The sequence below is a fragment of the Pollicipes pollicipes genome, unplaced genomic scaffold, assembly GCF_011947565.3.
Source record: "Pollicipes pollicipes isolate AB1234 unplaced genomic scaffold, Ppol_2.1 Scaffold_6478;HRSCAF=7683_pilon_pilon_pilon, whole genome shotgun sequence".
NCBI lineage: Eukaryota > Metazoa > Arthropoda > Thecostraca > Pollicipedomorpha > Pollicipedidae > Pollicipes > Pollicipes pollicipes.
In genome coordinates this window covers 63,535-81,675 of record NW_023596882.1, presented here as the reverse complement: position 1 = coordinate 81,675, position 18,141 = coordinate 63,535, and the positions used below count along the sequence as shown (strand labels likewise).

The window sequence follows — 18,141 nt, the reverse complement described above, 5'->3', positions numbered from 1 at the left end:
CGCAACGTTTTTCCTGTTAAAAAGGGGCCATTATCTATAGTTGAAACGTACATGAAGTTCAAAGTTTAGACTGAGTTACAGGTTTGAGAAACATTCTAGTCCGCGTCTGAATCCTGAATCATTAATATGTGTATAAACCAGCCCCTTTGACTCGAGTGCCAAAAAGGCTATGAGGTGCTCATAGTCCGAGCCGTTTGCCAGCCAGGATATTAGATGGCAGCATAACTAACAGTCAAAGAATCGGATCAGATGGGAAAAGAATGTGAGGAAGATACGTCGAGAAAAACCTTGTTTTGGAGAAAAAGCTTGTGCGACAGAGGATCGTGCCCAAGGAATATTGGGTAACATCGTAAGCAAAACATAGGCAAAAAGGACCGTCAAAAAAAGGTTGTCACGAATAAGTGTGGCATTGCGGCAGATGGTAGGGAAAATATGTGCAAGAGATCGCAAGGAAAATATTGCGAGGGAAGTGACGGCAGAGCAATGCTCGCCGTGCAAAGGATCGTTGGAAAATTACGAATGTAAGAAACACACACTGAAGGTCGCACTGGGGAAAGATCAGGAGTGATAAATGTATTTATGTGGTGAAAGATAGCGTCGGCAAATGATCACTTACATCAGCAAGCGGGTAGCATATGAAAGAGGTCCATAGCAAAGTTATCATAGGATCAGAGGTAAGAAGCGATAAACTGAGTAGGTGAACGGAACTAAGAAACTTTCGCGAAAAAAAGAGCTGAGTATTGGTTGCATTTTCAGTTGGAAGCACTTGAACACCCCGTTCAACGCTACATCCAGTAGCTTAAGTGTTAAAAGAATCTTGGAATTGTTTTTGTTAAGCTGCGCACCATAAAACATAATTATGGGCTACGAACCGCTATCGAGCCGCATTTATGGACATTGCGCGTAAAATGTGGCATCCGGCCGCGGCAATCAAATAAAATTTTTAGTCAACGAAAACTTTTATGTAACCTAAACTGGTCTTTCAAAACCCGCTCACATCCCAAAATTTCTCGCAAGCTTCCGCCACGCACTGGATGGATGCTTTCCGAGCGGAGGCATCAAGGACAAAATCGAACGCGGCTGTATTCCGCAGCACGTGTGCAGGCTCCAACAGCATTTCTGGCCGACGATGGTGTGCGGCCAGGCAGCGGTTCAGTTCCGGTCGTCCGATGGAGGGCGAGCGGCCTCGTTCGCCGGTGCCGCGCCAGCTACAGGCTGCGCTGTCGTGCGAAGTCGTGCCAAGGAGACGAAGTCGGCCATACAACCTTTATCCCACGGGATCTTGGTCGCGTGCGAACTTTTCCGCACGACCTATCCCGCGAGCCATTAAGCGCCATACGCTAGACCGGCCGTCGGACTAGGCCGTTGCCGGAATTGTGTGGAAAGTCTGCGTGCTGCGTTTACGTGTACTGCATGACAAGCAAAAGCGAACGTGCAATAAATGATGATAGGATGTTTTATCTCACGTTTGCGTCGGGAATTAATGGCCACTGCAGCGGTGGAATACTCCACGACGTTATACGTACGCACTTACATACCCATGCGGTCCCTATCAAGTATGGTGTTTTAGCACATGGTCCTCATTATATGTCATCCTTTACCGTCCCTTACAAGCTTCATCCCGGGAAGATTTTATCCTGCATGATTTTGTCACACTCGATATTTGGCTATGCAAACTCTAACCATGCGGTCTTTGTCACATACGAACATTCCCCTTCCATCATTGGGGCTTTACGACGCACTCAGCTGCTGACGCTGTATGGCGTCGCCTGCCTCTCGCCTCGGCGGAAAGGACGGGTGCCTCGGGGAATAGAACCCGCACCTCTGATTTCCCAGAGGTGTAGTAGTTAACGCCGACGCGTTAACCACTACACTACCAATCACAACATTGATCTATTCGATACCCATGTCGTTCCATTTTCATATATCGTCTTTTGCTTACAAGCTATGCCATACCAAAGATTCCCATTAATACTCTAGCGATAACCGTCTGAGTCCCAGGGGAAGCCATGGCCTAGTGTTTAGAGCCTTCGGATCACATGTGTACGGCTCGGGTTCAAACCCTGATTGAACCATAGTTTCTGAAAGATAACGTGACCTCCGCAGTCCCTGGAGCTTAATAAAACAGTGCGCGACCATATCGTGGCGTCCATTTTAAAGAAAACGTCCGAGTCCTGGTGCGCGTTTGGATGTAAGAGTAAGTGGGGAGAGTCTAGGTGTAAGAGTGAGTGGTAAGAGTTTAGGTGTGAGGTGTAAATTCGACTTCTCGAGCCCCGGTCCGAGTTTCCGTCCGACCCCGGTTCTACCCTAACTCGTACGTGATGCCTGAACAAGCCGGCAAGCACAATCTGAATCGCATGCATTGCAATGGGTCCCCTGAGCGTCTCAAAGTTCCAAGATTGCTGCGAAACAAATGCCAACATTTGACTTCGTAAACGTTGTATGAAGGTCTCGAATGAATTTCCGTGTAACTAACCAGTTCTGATCTCGAACATCGCACTGGCGAGCGTCACTGTCTCAGTGTATGCCATGAGCGATTCACATCTTTAACTCCAGTCAGGCTCGTATTACCTCTCAGCGCGTCTTCGGGCTTATATTTGGGAAGACACGGAATTTTCCAAAGGTGAGGATCAGTCTGATATCATGGACAAGAAGCCATGGGTTGAAAAACGACGAACATCACGCCCCGCTGTTTGATTACAAGATTATGAATGGCGGCTATATGAAGACAAATTGACGTCTGGTTTAAAATGGGCCGTGTGTAACTTATGCTCAGCCTGATTATATGCCTCATTGTTATGTAATCCAAGCCAAGCAGTGAATAAAGCTGGGGTAAGTTGGCAAGTGAGCAGCTACATACATGAACTTGAACTTGCGCAAGCAAACGAATCACATTGTTTTACTGGGCCGGTCTGGACTCACGTCATCACGCGGGTGCGCAAGACATGGTCTTTCATGATCTACGCCTCTCATTGTCACAGATGCTGTTGGCGGAGGCTATTCACGCCATCTTTGATCGCCAACAATGCTCTAAGAAAGGGTGGGATGGGGCTCAGCACACGCGCGCATGGAAGCCAGCCCCCACACCAATTAGGCGTTGTACGTTGTTCGACGCTGGTCAATCGTAACAAACCTGTGGAAAAAGTGTTTTTAAACTGTAAGCTATGCAAGGTATCGTGCATGGAAGGACCTGGAACATTTAGCATGCTGCGAACAAGCTACTCGACACGAGCACATACTTTTTTTCTCAAATAATCGCGTGCGCAATATCTGCAGTTATGTACGAAACCAGTGAGTCAAATACACACTTTTTAACGTTAAGCCTCAGACATAGATTGCTGGTTAGGGTGCAGTTACCTCTGTAAGATCGAGGCCGTAGCCACCCTCACACTTTGAGCGAAAAGGGCCATCGTTTTTTGCATTTCGAGGTTAGTTTAACCTCCTATCCCTACTTAACCCCTCTCACTTTACTTTGCTAAACTGCGCTTTCTCAACTGCAACATGTTGTTGCCTTTGTTGTTATATGACCTATACTGTCATCTTTGTTGCTCATTCTGTACGCATGACTTAATATGCATGGGCATGGGCTGGTGTTGGAGCTGCCACAGCCCAGCTGCGCGTCAGACCACTCATAGACATTTCGAACTTGTGGGCAAGGGATTGAGGCAGCATAAGTTTGATACAGGTTGACTAAGCTTGGCAGATTTGATCATTAAATTTGCTGAGATTAAGACTCCTGTCTTACACCCAGGGCATCCAGGCACGCATCTTGAACAACCCAGGGTGACGGACCACATGCCTTGCGCTCCCAGGCGGGAGAAGTAGCATGCTCTCTAAGATCCATGGACTGGTTTGGGAAAAAGAATGTGATATTGCCCCATTTGTTATCCGGGCACATGCCACATAAATGTGACACAGCTGTAGAAGCGGCAATGCCCTCTTTTGCTCCTCTTTCTGCCCCCCCCCCCCCCCATCTCTTTTCCCCTCTCACACTTTCTCCTCTTTATATACATCCTCCTATAGACAAACAAAATGCTGATGCCGCGCACCATGGGTAGCCAACGATAGATGGTCAATCGATGGACCTGCACCGAGCCCAGCTGGGCCTTCTCCGCCCGCACGCCCGGGAGGGGGAGGGGGGGGGGGGGGGGCGTCGGTTAGCGGCCGGAGTTGGGTGCGCGCGCGCTGGGTGAGTGGAGGCAGAGTGGAGAAACGTGTTCCCGGGTCGCCACTGTCCCCAGGGCTCGCTAGCACCGGCTGGCGCTGCAAGCTGCCGGTAAGCACCGCAGCTGACAATGCAGGCCTGTTGGCTGAGAACACACACGGCCAGATGCTGGACAGCTGCGGCGGGCAGGCTTAAACTAATATTACTTTCGCCATGGGCTGCATTCTTGACGAAAGCTGCGCACGCGTGCGGAACGAACTGGATGTTGTGTACAAGCTATAGAGGTCAGCTGCGAGGTCCAGGGCAGCGTAGGGCTGATTGCTGAGGCTCATACCGCCCGCAAATATTCCAATGTTTTGCGTCGACCATCACGGGCTGAGCCTGTCCTTTCCACAGCTTGCAACTTTATCCGTTATCATTTAGGCCACACAGACAACACTTAAGCTTGCCAAATAAGAGCATAGTGAAACGTGACGAGCCAGGGCAGGGTCCGTTCTCGAAACTTTGGACATGGCTGCTGAAAATCTGGACCAAAGAAGGCCCCCTGAAATATGTACAAAGACTACAGCCGATAAATGGGACCAGCCTGCCATCTGGCACTTTCAAGAACAAAGCAACAAAGACGCCGGACATATTCGAACATGGGAAACAGGGAACGCTTTTGCTATGAAGAAAACATCCTCCTCACTTACCTAGAATAGCGACCACCATGTCGGTCTGCACGACTTCCATGCTGCCGTTGCAGAGGTAGTAGATGTAGTGGAGGGCGTCGCCACAGTGCACCAGGTACTCGCCGGGCGCGCAGAAGCTGTCCTTGACGTGCAGCGAGAGCAGCTTCTGGCAGCCGGTGGAGGCCGTCGCGAAGATGGGCAGCTGCAGCAGCTCCCGGTGGATGTGCATCGAGACGTCCCCGCGCAGCTCCTCCGGAAAGTCGCGCAGAATCTGCCGGACAGCGGCTCGCTGCAGCTGGCGGCGGCCCCGCCCACGGCCACGCCCTGACGCCGCAACACCGGACACGGGTCATGGCAGAGTGCCGGCAGGTGAAGGACCGCGATGTAGCACAACGTCGAATTCATCGGCGACATCGAAATTCGAGTTCATGAGGGAAGTGCGCCTGGTTGGTTTCCAGCCTGTTTGCCGTTAAGTGGGTATTTTTTGTGTTCACGGTTTATTTGATGTCTCTTCGGCGTTCACTGTTCCTGCTTGTGCAGCACCGTTTCGAGGTGGTTGGATCGAATCCAGGTGTTTATTAATTCAACATTCGGTGCAGACCACATTAATAAAAAACACGGTACGCACTGATACACTTTCAATCGGCAGTAATGGCTCACGAAAATTGCCACAAACGCGTATTACGTGAGTGTAGGAGATTCGTTGCAAAATTACTGGTAGCAATTATTCCATTATAATGTTACCGGCCACCACGATTTCCCGATTTCCCAATTACCAGTACACACTTATCGGGCTCTTGCTCTGACATTTTTCATCCAAAAAACGTCACCATCTAAAACAAAGAGACAGACTGCTATGCTGATGCACATAATACCTCCTGCGTCTATGAATCTTCGCCCACAGAGACATGGGAAAATTGTGCACACCATTCCGAAGGAAAAACAAATTCGACATTGGGTCAGGTCACTGCGTTTCGACGGCATCAGAGGAGGCCTGCACAGTAAGTTGGTTGGATGATTTCTGGAATCAGAGCTCACGCTGAGCAGCACTTGTTTCGCAAGCCCTGATTCCACCATCCGATTGCGAAGCTCACGCTGAGAAGCGCTTGTTTCGCAAACTCTGATCCCGCCATCCGATTGCGAAGCTCACGCTGAGCAGAGCTTGTTTCGCAAAACCTGATCCCGCCATCCGATTACGAACTTCTGGGTTAACGACAGACAGTTTGTGGCAAAAGCTCAACGTGCCGCAATGCTAGGCACGCCCTGCCCTGCGCACCTGTCAGACGTCACCAGACCGTTAGTGCGACCTCTGTGTTCGGCTGCGGGTCATCCCAGTCAGGGGCAAATGCCAGACACTTAAAGCCACTGAAACCTACCAATCGCGGGTGGATCCGAAGACAGGCGCTCTAGCCAACTGAGCTAGCGGGACGGACCATCGAGCAGAAATTCGCAGTTGTCTTTCGTACTTTGAATTGCTGTGACGAATTGAATCGACCGGCTTGGCTCTCTGCCAGTCTGGGCCAGTCACGCCATACGAGGTCGCACCAGGCGTCATCGGAAGTCATGTTTGTCAAAATATAAACCTTGAACTCAAATTATTTTTTATGTCCGTTTGTGATGAACAACTCAGTGTAACCCACGTATCTTGAAGCATCGATCTCCATATGTTGCGTGAACCAGAAAAACAGCACAAAATAATAACCACTTAGGTAAGCTGCTGTTGACCTGAGCTGAACTTGACCCGGCTTTGATCATCGTTAAAATAATTTGATGATTCTGAAGCGAAGAATCGCTTGCTTTTGCGCTCCAGTGCTCTTTTGCCCCGGGGCTGGCTATCAATTGGTACAAAACATGTCAAGTGCAGTAAGGGGCCCAGAAATCGCTCGTGATAGAAGAATTTCGTGATACCAGGTACCAGGTGCCAGGTACCAGGTACCAGGGGCGTTCCTTGCTGTGATTGAGCGGGGCTCCCATGAGTATCGGAATGTTTCTAATTCGACCATCAGACCCCGAGATACCAGGGGCGTTCCTTGCTGTGAATGAGCGGGACTCCCATAAGTGTCGGAATGTTTCTAATTCGACCATCAGACCCCGAGATACCAGGGGCGTTCCTTGCTGTGAATGAGCGGGACTCCGATGGGTATCGGCATGTTTCTAATCCGACCATCGGATCCCGAGATACCAGGGGCGTTCCTAGCTGTGATTGAGCGGGACTCCGATGAGTATCGGAATGTTTATAATCCGACCATCAGATCCCAAGATACCAGGGGCGTTCCTAGCTGTAATTGAGCGGGACTCCGGTGGGTATCGGCATGATTCTAATCCGACCATCGAATCGCGAGATACCAGGGGCGTTCCTTGCTGTAACTGAGCGGGGTTCCGATGGATATCGGCATGTTTCCAATCCGACCATCGGATCCCGAGATACCAGGGGCGTTCTTAGCTGTGATTGAGCGGGACTCCGATGGGTATCGGCATGTTTCCAATCCGACCATCGGATCCCGAGATACCAGGGGCGTTCCTAGCTGTGATTGAGCGGGACTCCGATGGGTATCGGCATGTTTCCAATCCGACCATCGGATCCCGAGATACCAGGGGCGTTCCAGCTGTGATTGAGCGGGACTCCGATGGGTATCGGCATGTTTCCAATCCGACCATCGGATCCCGAGATACCAGGGGCGTTCCTAGCTGTGATTGAGCGGGACTCCGATGGGTATCGGCATGTTTCCAATCCGACCATCGGATCCCGAGATACCAGGGGCGTTCCAGCTGTGATTGAGCGGGACTCCGATGGGTATCGGCATGTTTCCAATCCGACCATCGGATCCCGAGATACCAGGGGCGGAGTCGGTGTTACCGTCGTGCACTTGGAATACCCGTGAGGGTGCCGCCTTAATCACAGCGCAACTGCGAAGACAGCGAACTGGGGGAACAACACCATAATACACGCACGAGATGAACCGAAAAACAGTTGGGCGTAAAATCCGGACCTAATTATGATCCAGACGGGGAACTAATAATGACCCAGCGCTAATTATGGTCCATTGGCAGCCGGTACGCCGAGGATCTCCCGAGACGCGGATCCATACATCAGTCGAATCTGCCATATGACAACACATACGCAGAAGGAGGGCGGGCAGGCGGTCACGCGGAAAGGATCTCTCTCGTGCGCACTGGTTGCTCGTGTGCACTGCGGGCTTCCCGGGAGAGAACTCGATGCCGATATGAAAAAAACGAGATGCACGGATGAGATGCCAACTAAAACTTTTTTAATAGACAGTGGTATGTAACACGGCAGCCCATTAAAAGTTATGATGGCACGCGTGCCTTTGTTGTTTCATTGCGCAATAGCTCCTCCCAGGGCGCAGAATCAGGTTCAACCTAGTCATTGACGATTCGGTCGGGCGGTCCCCACCAGCTGGCCGGATATACTTGCTGGTTGCAGTGTTAGTTTTGAGATGGAATGGCTGGCGGAAGCTCAGGCCCATTTTACTGGACCCAACATCGCAAGGCTGGGATTGGGTTTAATGCCCATGGCCACAGCAGTGCATGCATATATGAATGCTCTCAACATTACGAGGCCCTAGAGATTTGCATGATCTCGAATGCTGCATCTGAAGTAGCAACTCGTCGATGCCTACAGCTCCGAGTGGTACGCCCTGGACTGCCTCGATCGGCGCACGACACGCCTATTATATCAAAGCTGGTTTTCTGAATAAAACGATATCCCTGTAATGTATTTTAAAAAATAACAGCCATCTTGTGATGAGTGAACAGGTCTTCCACGAACGACTATAAACGGCTCTCTCGGTGCCATATGCAAACAGCCTATCACATATTTCGCCTCAATGCTGGGAACGGAGGCACCCGAATGGCCCCATCGGCGCTTGGCGCAATTTTTAAAAAGGTCAAGTGGTAGTGTCACTAACGGCAAGTGTCACTAAAGATTATTGTTACTAACGACTAGTGTTATCCCAAGACGTTTTGTTCGAACCAAATACCAGACATTATCTGGTAAATATCTTCTGAAAGTCAACGCAACCCTCACCGTATCACAACTCAAGAGACACGAAAATTCAATTCCCTTTTTCATCGTTGAAGTTTGCCAGTCCCTCAATCGTACTCCTGAATTCCAGGTTCAGAATTGGGATCAGGATGTAGAGGGCAAAGTGGCTCGGGTGCAGAAACCCAAGTCAACACGGTCACCACCTGCAGGCCGTTGACACGGCCAACAACGGGCCATTTGCACACGGCAAGATTTGACATCGTGGCAAGGGCGCCTTAAACTATGCGCTCGTCCCGACGCCTCCAGCTTCCGCATCCCGACGCCTCCAGCTGCCGCGTCCCGACGCCTCCAGCTGTCACGTCCCGACGCCTCCAGGTGCCGCGTCTCGACGCCTCCAGCTGCCGAGTCCCGACGTCTCCAGTTGCCGCGTCACGGCGCCGACGCCTCCAGCTGCCGCGTCCCGACGCTTCCAGCTGTCGTGTCCCGACGCCTCCAGCCGCCGCGTCCCGACGCATCCAGCTGCCGCGTCCCAACGCCTCCAGCTGTCGTGTCCCGACGCCTCCAGCCGCCGCGTCCCGACGCATCCAGCTGCCGCGTCCCAACGCCTCCAGCCGCCGTGTCCCGACGCCTCCAGCTGCCGTGTCCCGACGCCTCCAGCTGACGCGTCCGTCCCGACGCTTCCAGCTGCCGCGTCCCGATGCCTCCAGCTGCCGTCTCCCGATGACTCCAGCTTCGGCGTCCCGACGCTTCCAGCTGCCGTGTCCCGACGCCTCCAGCTGCCGCGTCCCGACGACTCCAGCTGCCGCGTCCCGGCAGCGAGGCGGACTAGCGAGGCAGTTGCGCAGCGCGGGAGGGTCCGCACAGAGGTCCGCCCCGCCGGCGGGTGCCGCTGGAGGTCCGGGGCCGAGCGGCTGTGGAAGTGCTCACTTCACTTAGCGGCCGGCCACCTGATGACATGTTCCCATCGCCAGACTTGCCAGGCGTCTCCTGAGAGCCGTAAACTGCTCCGCTGTGTCGGCAATATCTGAGGAAACTCTTTCAGTCAGAGCGCCAACAGCCCAGAAGCGCTGCCTAAAATCCGTACTGTTATCCTGAACCGGAAAACACGCAAAGACGCTGAACTCGCGGCAGCTCGCAGCCTCTGTTCGTCAACAAGTCGCCACGCCACTCGGATCTAAGTCACCGGCAACAAAATAATTTGGCTCGCAGAACAAGTTATAATACGGTGTGACCCGCGGAACGCTTTCGGAACCTCATCGGGAAAATTAACATTTGCATTTGTATGGGGTTTTGAACTGATATCATAACACTGAAGACCATTCGGTGCAGTTCACAGCCCTGCCCTGGTCCAGACCTAGACCCCCTCTAGTTCCTGAGGTACACACCCGCGAAGATGTGCAGGCTTTTTCTTTTTTGTGCAGATGATGTGTGCAGATGTGCAGATGTGATGATGTGTACACACCCGCGAAGATGTGCAGACTATTTCAAGGTCACTCAGGCACCCGTGACGCTGTAACAATTCCAATTCAATTGTATTGTAACAATTCAATTCAATTCAATTTCAATTGTAACAATTCAATGACCTGCCATTCCGCTGGCCATGCGGTGGTCAAGGCCAAGAACAATCTAGCTGTCATCTCGTTCATATCTGGCGTTTGTGAGTGCACTTTTCAGATACAACGGCTCCAAATGGCTCTCGATCAGTGTTGTGCAGGGTGGTACGATGACATAACCAATTATGTATTGAGGAGCATACTCACTTAAAAGAGAAATTGTGTTATCTAGAGCGGTCTTTTCCACTTAAAGGTAGACTAATAGTTATAAGTGAGTTATTGCATCATATTTCATGCTTTCTTCAATATCCTGAAATGTGGACAAAACCAAGAGAACCAAGAAAACCTGAGGGACAAAAGTCTGTCGTGTGAACAGACACGACGCCGCAAAAATATATGTATGGGTATGTTGTCAATTTACGCAAATTATTTTTTGGTCTATCAGCAAGGGTTCAAATTAAGACATGACGTTCATAATTAACTGAAAAACTAGGAGAACTAGTAGGGGTGTATGACAAGACACATCTACCCACTGAATAACTGTAGTGTCGGTGTATTACGATAAACACCTCCCCAATTGATTTGCCTTAAAAGTGTTCCAAACCATACAACACCATCAGTTCTTTACTAGAAAGTATTATCACGACAAAAGAGTTCAAATAGCACCAATGACTACAGAGACCATGGCGCAAGCGGGGCTCTAACCCGGACCCCCTCCCGTGAAAGCCGAAGGCCCTAACCACTCGGCCATCACGCCCCCGCCCTCGCACCGGCCTCACCGAGCGCCAGCCAGCCTACAGGGCGCCAGGCAACCCCATAGGTTAGGTCAGACCACATAGCGCCAGGCAACCCCATAGGATAGGCCAGACCACATAGCGCTCGGCAGCTCCATAGGATAGGCCAGACTACATAGTGCACGGCAACCCCATCGGGCGGGCAAGGCCACATAACGCACGGCAACCCCATAGGATAGGCCAGACTACATAGCGCACGGCAACCCCAAAGGATAGGCCAGACCACATAGCGCACGGCAATCCCATAGGATAGGCCAGACCACATAGCGCTCGGCAGCCCGCTGGATCAGCCGGCCGTGGCTATATCTGCCATGTTATGTCGTGGCGTTCGAGGGCCGCCAGCCAAACACTTGCCGGAAAGCCATCCGTGTTTGAGGGATTTCAACAAAGTGAGCAGTCACGAACAGTTTACAGATAAATGCTTCGGTGACTTTTGAAGGAAGACTTTCTTATGGCTGGTTTTGCAGGCTAAAGGGGCATCGACTGTGTAGTAACGAACTCCAATAGTCGTGGAACTCTATGTGACACATAGCAGTATTTTCCCGTCCTTTCGTACCAACCCGAAATAACTTTCGTTGTTCTGAAAGCATGCTCGCCGGATACGAACGCATTCTCAGAGAATACGGAGAGTCAACGGTAATCGAATCACATTCCTTGTGCCACTGGAAAAAAACAACGATCCACGAACAGAGCAAGCTCGCGTCCAACAGCGGACAGTGCCGATTCTTCTAACAGCGGACAATGCCGATTCTGAGAATGAGTAGCAAGATTGTATGGGCAAGTAATACCAGTTATGTAGACGAACGTGACAAGTTAGAGACGGACGGCAGAAGCAGATTAGTACGAGGCAAGACTGGTGTTGAAAAAACACAAGCTAAGTGCTGAGACGGTAGAATAAGCCTTATTTTTCTTGGGATAACAAGAAGAAAGGAGAGCTATATGCACTGGTATTTCGGCTACATGCCTTGATCGAAACGGATACAAATATAACATGTATACGAATATATATATATATATATATATATAAGATATGTTTATATATGTATCTTGATTTTTTCCAATAAAGGCATGTAGCCGAAATATTAATACATCCATCTATCGCCTCTCCTGATTGTTCTACAAGGAATAAGGCCAACAGTGCTGTTTTACATACCTACACACACACACACAGACATATATGTATATATATATATATATATACATATATATATATATATATATATATATATATATATATATATACATATATGCATATATTAACAAGTTACTAATTAAGTGCTAATGCAATACATATTCTCTGGCTAAGAGGGCCGACATATAAGGGTGAGGGAGGTATGGTTCGCCGTAGAATCGCACAGCTTCTGCAGAGGGGCGATCCGAGTGGTGCGGGGAACGTGTCAGACAACGACTCCGTTCACACTACGCGCGAACGCGCACAGGGGAAAAAGCGGCATCATAGCAATATAAGGTGCAATGGCAGGCTGTACTTACCTCACCCATTTCTATTCCATGATTTAGAGACCACATTGTTTGAAAGTAGTCCTGTATTCTTTGCTTTAGTTCCTTGGGTACCTGAAAATGACAATGCATCGTGGGCGCGAATTTAGGTTCGTGCTTTTTAAGGCACGCCATGCTTCATTCTTTCATTTGATACAGATGCTGCGCTCATTGTCTAAAGCTTCAATTTATGTCGTATGGCAATGCTAGCATAACGATATTAATGGTCAGGTGAGATAAAACGTCATATTTATAGGGTGAGAAAGCAAAACGAAACACTCTCATGAAGACCCGCGGGGTCTCTCACATTCAACTGCACTCATACGTACCTGATACAGTGTGAGAAAGTCTTTCAGATCGTTCCACTTGGAATCATACAAGGAGCGCTTTGCATACATCCTTTGAACTATGGCCGTGACGTTTCCGAACACTGCAGCGTGCATCAGGGCTGGAACATCAGGGGACCGTGAGCGCGGCTCACAGCACATGTGCCTGCGAGTCCGGGCCAAGCCGGCTGGATCTTAAACATGCCGTGGGGCCTATGGCCGCCCGCCGACAGGTTTTGTTCCTATGTCGGGGAAGTACAGAAGCGCCTCTGGTGGGCATTGGGCTGACGAATGTCGTGTGCATCATTCGTCCTCTCCCATCATTGTACATCATTCGTCCTCTCCCACCATTGTACATCATTCGTCCTCTCCCACCACTGTACATCATTCGTCCTCTCCCATCATTGTACATCATTCGTCCTCTCCCATCATTGTACATCATTCGTCCTCTCCCACCACTGTACATCATTCGTCCTCTCCCATCATTGTTGAGAAGAGTCGGACGCTAGAATCGAGTTGAGATTGGGGCACCCACACGCGTGAGCAATCATTCTCTGTCGGCAAACTTTGCGTCTGACGTAAGCCTCGTCAAATCTTAATCACTGTGGATGTCTTTCAACGTTTCAGCTTATGAAACGAGCGTGCAGATGACGCCCGATTTCTCAAATTAGTGCAAGGAATTTAGCTGCAGAGCTCATTTCGCTTTAAAATGGATGGAACCAAATCGCCTGGTGATACTATTCAAGAGTGCCTAACACGCACAAGGTGCAATTACTTGGGCCGATAATAAAACGCTATCCATGAGACTCTCTAAAGGATGCACGAAAAAGTAACAAAGAATGGAAAATATCTAGATTTATTTCCGATAATGTACCAATTCGGGATCCTAATGTTTTCTGCGCCAGACCAATGAGAGAATAAATTAGCATCGAGTTCAACTGTTGTAGTTCTTGTGACACAAATCGCATGATCGTTTTGATGGCAGTGGTTTGAAACTTTTCCTGTGCACTTAAGATGATGAAAATCCTTTCCGCACGTGAAGGTGCACACAGGTCACTGAAAGACGTAGGCACGTTTACGACAGAGAGAACACATAGCACGAAACACCGGTATGCCGTAATGGTATCATGTGTAACGCGGGATCTTCGCTGGCATGTACAGCTGTATCATGTGAATGGCTTCACGAGTATTTTTGAGTGCTTCCATGATATGAAGAGCTGCACTCGTCAGCCGGAATGTGTCCCCACCGTCGCAAGAAGTTAGTGGCGCGCATTCCCCACGTGTACCAGGCGGCAACGCTGAGTGGAAAGTTCGAAAGCTCCTCCACAAAAAGCGGGACTGGTGCCGCTGTTTTAAGCCGGAGGGGTGCGGGCGAGGCAATACTGCGAGGCGACTCGGCGACGGCCGCCGGCCGAGGTCAGTGAGGCAGAGACCGGAGCCAGCCGCGAGTTTGGAGGAAGTCCCGCTCCCATCGATCGGTTGGTGGCGCGGCGCGGCACGGGTGGCCAGCCGTCAGCGGCACACCTGGCGGCGGGGGAGCGACGCCCCTGGGAGCCACGCCGCGCGGCCAACTTCACCGCGCGTCGCAATCCAACGGAGCTCGAGGGACGGGGCCGCGCGGCCGACATCACCGCGCGTCACACATCCAACGGAGCTCGAGGGACGGGGCCGCGCGGCCGACCTCACCGCGCGTCACACATCCAACGGAGCTCGAGGGACGGGGCTGCGCGGCCGACCTCACCGCGCGTCACACATCCAACGGAGCTTGAGGACGGGGCCGCGCGGTCGGGCTCCACCGCGCGTCACACACCAAACGGGGTTCGAGGGACGCAGCTGCGCAGCCGGCCCCACCGCGCGGCACACATCGAGCGGAGTTCGGGGACGGGGCCGCGCGGCCGGGCTCTAACGCGTATCACATACCCAAAGGAGCTCGAGTGGCGGGGCGGCTCAGTTTGGGATCTGAACCGGCATAATCAGATGGCAGCTTGGTTTGTTAAGCAGATTCGTGACTTAAGTGGTGCTTCGAAACGCCTCATTTACGAACCGTGAACACGAATTGGACTGATGCGACCAGATCTTGACCGGCAAGCTGCAATCACGAGGCCAGCAATGGCGACGAGCTGTAGCAGCCCAGGCATTAATGGCTGGCGGTCAAACGCGGTCAGGCGACCAAAAGGATCCCACGCCCACTGCACGCAGCAAAACACGTTCCGCGTCCAGCTGACTCCGTGCAGGGCGGACAAAGCATGAATGAGGCCGCGGTCAACGTTCCGGCCCTTCGTTGTTGCTATGGTAACAAAATGCGATCGTGCACACCTCACACGAAGAGTGACTGTCATGGAATATGTGTTCCGAGAATACGAAGAATGTTTGATATCACGTCCAACGTAAATGTTGTGTTTTTATTCCTGCGTAAAACATGACTGTAGTAAAAGTGCAAAAGAATCGTCAGAAGATAGTTCACATATTAGCACATTTCACTTTCGTCGCTAGTAGGGAAGAAACCTTGTTGGTCTATGAGCCTCCTTATCTTCTGTTACGTCGGCTTTTTGCATCAAAGCAGTTGAAGATCACACCTATATATTGATGACAAAGGTCTGCTGAGAAATCAAGAGACGTGGATGCCGGCTGCCTTACATTTCCCTATATTTCTCGGTTATAAAGAGCATAGACGGAGCAACTGTTTCCCAAAATATCGCCGTTTCGTAGGTCGTTTCTTAACGGTAGACCATGCCATTCTTGGACCAGCATGGCAGCACATTGCACGGTAAAAGGTGAGCCTGGAGATAACATGCGGCATAGTCGAGCGCCACCAACTTCCATTAAAGCCTTGGCATTATCGTCGAACACGTCTGTGGTTTGCTTCAGTAGACCGTTCCGTCATGTACATAACTCAACTTGGACAGTAAATTGGAATTCGGCTTATGAAACGCCCCTCCCGAACGTGCATCATGACGGTGATGGGTGGCCCGGGCCTCTCTGTCCAGACCAGGAGCACCGGTGACTGTCTCCACCCGCATGACGGCCCCACTGGACAGTCACGCTATCCGTGCTTGGATTAATGGAGCGTCGTAGCCTGATTTGAGCCGGAAGCAATCGACAGACAACTGTCGAAATGGTGAGCAAGTCTTGACCTGCACCTGGCTAACGTGATACGCAAAATGGTGAGCAAGCCCTGACTTGTATCTGACTAACTTGATACGCAAAAATAGAGGCGAAGGGGGGGGGAGTATTGTACTATGTACCACTTCCTCCCAAAGCAGTGTGTAGGTTAAAAAGTCCACACAAAACACTGACATGTGAAGAACAACCAGGTCTAAAAAGGACCTTAACTTGCATCAATACATTTAGTTAGCTCATTCCCTCCAGGTGAAATTCTGCTGGGTTCTGGCATCATGTGATGTTAAAAACGCAATGAAGGATGATGTGCGTGGGACGAATCCCGGCTTTCAGAGAAGAGAGTATGGGGACTATGGACTAATTTTACACATGTACATGACCTATAAAGACTATCAGTAATCATGACATTCTGGATGCCCAAATTTCGAACCTTTTTGCGAATTCCTAAATGACCTACACCTGCAGCATTCCTATGCATTGGTTTCAAATTTATGGGATGTATTTCGAGGTTTATCCCCGAGGATTGCAAAGGATAGAAAAGCCAAGGCAATTTATTCCCACCCGATTTCGAGAAAGCCTTCGATTAGATCTAACATTCCACGTGGGAATTGAATCCAGGTGAAAAGCCATCTACAAATACCGGCTCCGAGCTCACCTCCAACCAGCATTACGACCACGCTGAAGATTTTCTCGCTGTTGGTGTTGGCGGACACGTTTCCGAAGCCCACGCTGGTGAGGCTGGTGCAGGTGAAGTAAAGGGCCGTGATGTAGGACATCTCGGACGTGACGTTGTCCACGGACAGGTGTAGCCGCTCTGCCAGTTGTGGTATCCAGCCTGGGGGCGGCCGCACGCACGATCAGGAGCGGGATCTAGCCTGAGGACGGCCGCACGGTCAGGCGCGGGATCCAGCCTGGGGAATGCCTCGCCGTCAGGCGCGGGACCCAGCCTGAGGAAGGCTCTGCGGTGATGAGTGGGATCCAGCCTGGGGAAGGCCTTGCGGTGATGTATGGGCCCCAGCCCGGGGAAGCCCTCGCGGTGATGCGCGGGATCCAGCCTGGGGAAGGCCTCGCGGTGATGCGTGGGATCCAGCCTAGGGACGACATCACGGCCAGGCGCAGGATCCAGCCTGAGGTCTGCTGCAGGGCCATACATAACCACCGTCAGCCGCAGTAACTCCAGTCTGGGGACAGCTGCAGCCTTTGGCGCCTCTGCCGTCAGCCGCAGTATTTCCAGACTGAGAACAGCTGCAGGCTCCGTCCCCTCCGTCAGCCGCAGTATCTCCAGACTGGGGACAGCTGCAGGCCCCGGCGTCTCCGCCGTCAGCCGCGGTATCTTCAGACTGGGGACAGCTGCAGGCTCCGGCGTCTCCGCCGTCAGCCAGAGACGGCGGGACATCTCGTCGGTGCGGAGACGCTCGCGTGACGTCACTGCCGTGCACAGGCGAACTAATAGTCGGTGGCGCGAGCCGGCCGCCCGCCGCCCGGCCCCTAATGGGAAAACTTGTCCGCTTCAGTTGGCCCTGCACGGCTGCATGCGACAATCTGGCCTGGGTGGCTCTGAACTCTCGCGGCAGCGAGGCGCTGGCGCCAGGTCACTGCAGAGGAGGGAGTGCCGGCCCTCCGTCGCTGACGTGCTGCCGTCAGACAGCATTGGCGCCGCGCCGCCGTGCTGGAGGGGGTGATAAAATGGCGACTTTGTTTGCGCTACACTTCCATTATGGACGCAGAGCCTCCAGATGTTTGTTACTCTTTAGACTCGCCAGTACGGGTCAGAAAGGGATGTCGAAGGCAGCCCGTGCCTGCCAAGGACAATTTTCGGGAACATAAATGGAACAGCCGGGCTGTTACACAGCTCCGGCCTTTCGCCGTCTGCCGTGGCGCGTGGCTGCCGCAGGCCGGCACGACCTGCGGAAAAAACCGGCGCTGGCCGACCCCAGCCTGGTCAACGTTCATGGAGTTTCACAGCACACTGATGCGCGACTGGGCATCGAGATAAAAATATGGCGAGA

At 51.6% G+C, this 18,141-nt stretch overlaps 1 protein-coding gene across 1 annotated transcript in view; it reads right to left on the bottom strand.

Moving 5' to 3' along the window:
• Positions 1-4,849: 4,849 nt before the first annotated feature.
• Positions 4,850-18,141, bottom strand: part of LOC119106954 (potassium voltage-gated channel subfamily H member 8) — a 65,407-nt gene continuing 52,115 nt past the window's right edge. Inside the window, exons 10-13 of the mRNA XM_037230299.1 lie at positions 16,788-16,967; positions 13,016-13,134; positions 12,681-12,761; positions 4,850-5,107 (exon numbers count right to left, since the gene is read on the bottom strand). Of these exons, the coding sequence (XP_037086194.1) occupies positions 4,850-5,107; positions 12,681-12,761; positions 13,016-13,134; positions 16,788-16,967 (638 nt within the window). The remainder of the gene's footprint in view (positions 5,108-12,680; positions 12,762-13,015; positions 13,135-16,787; positions 16,968-18,141) is intronic.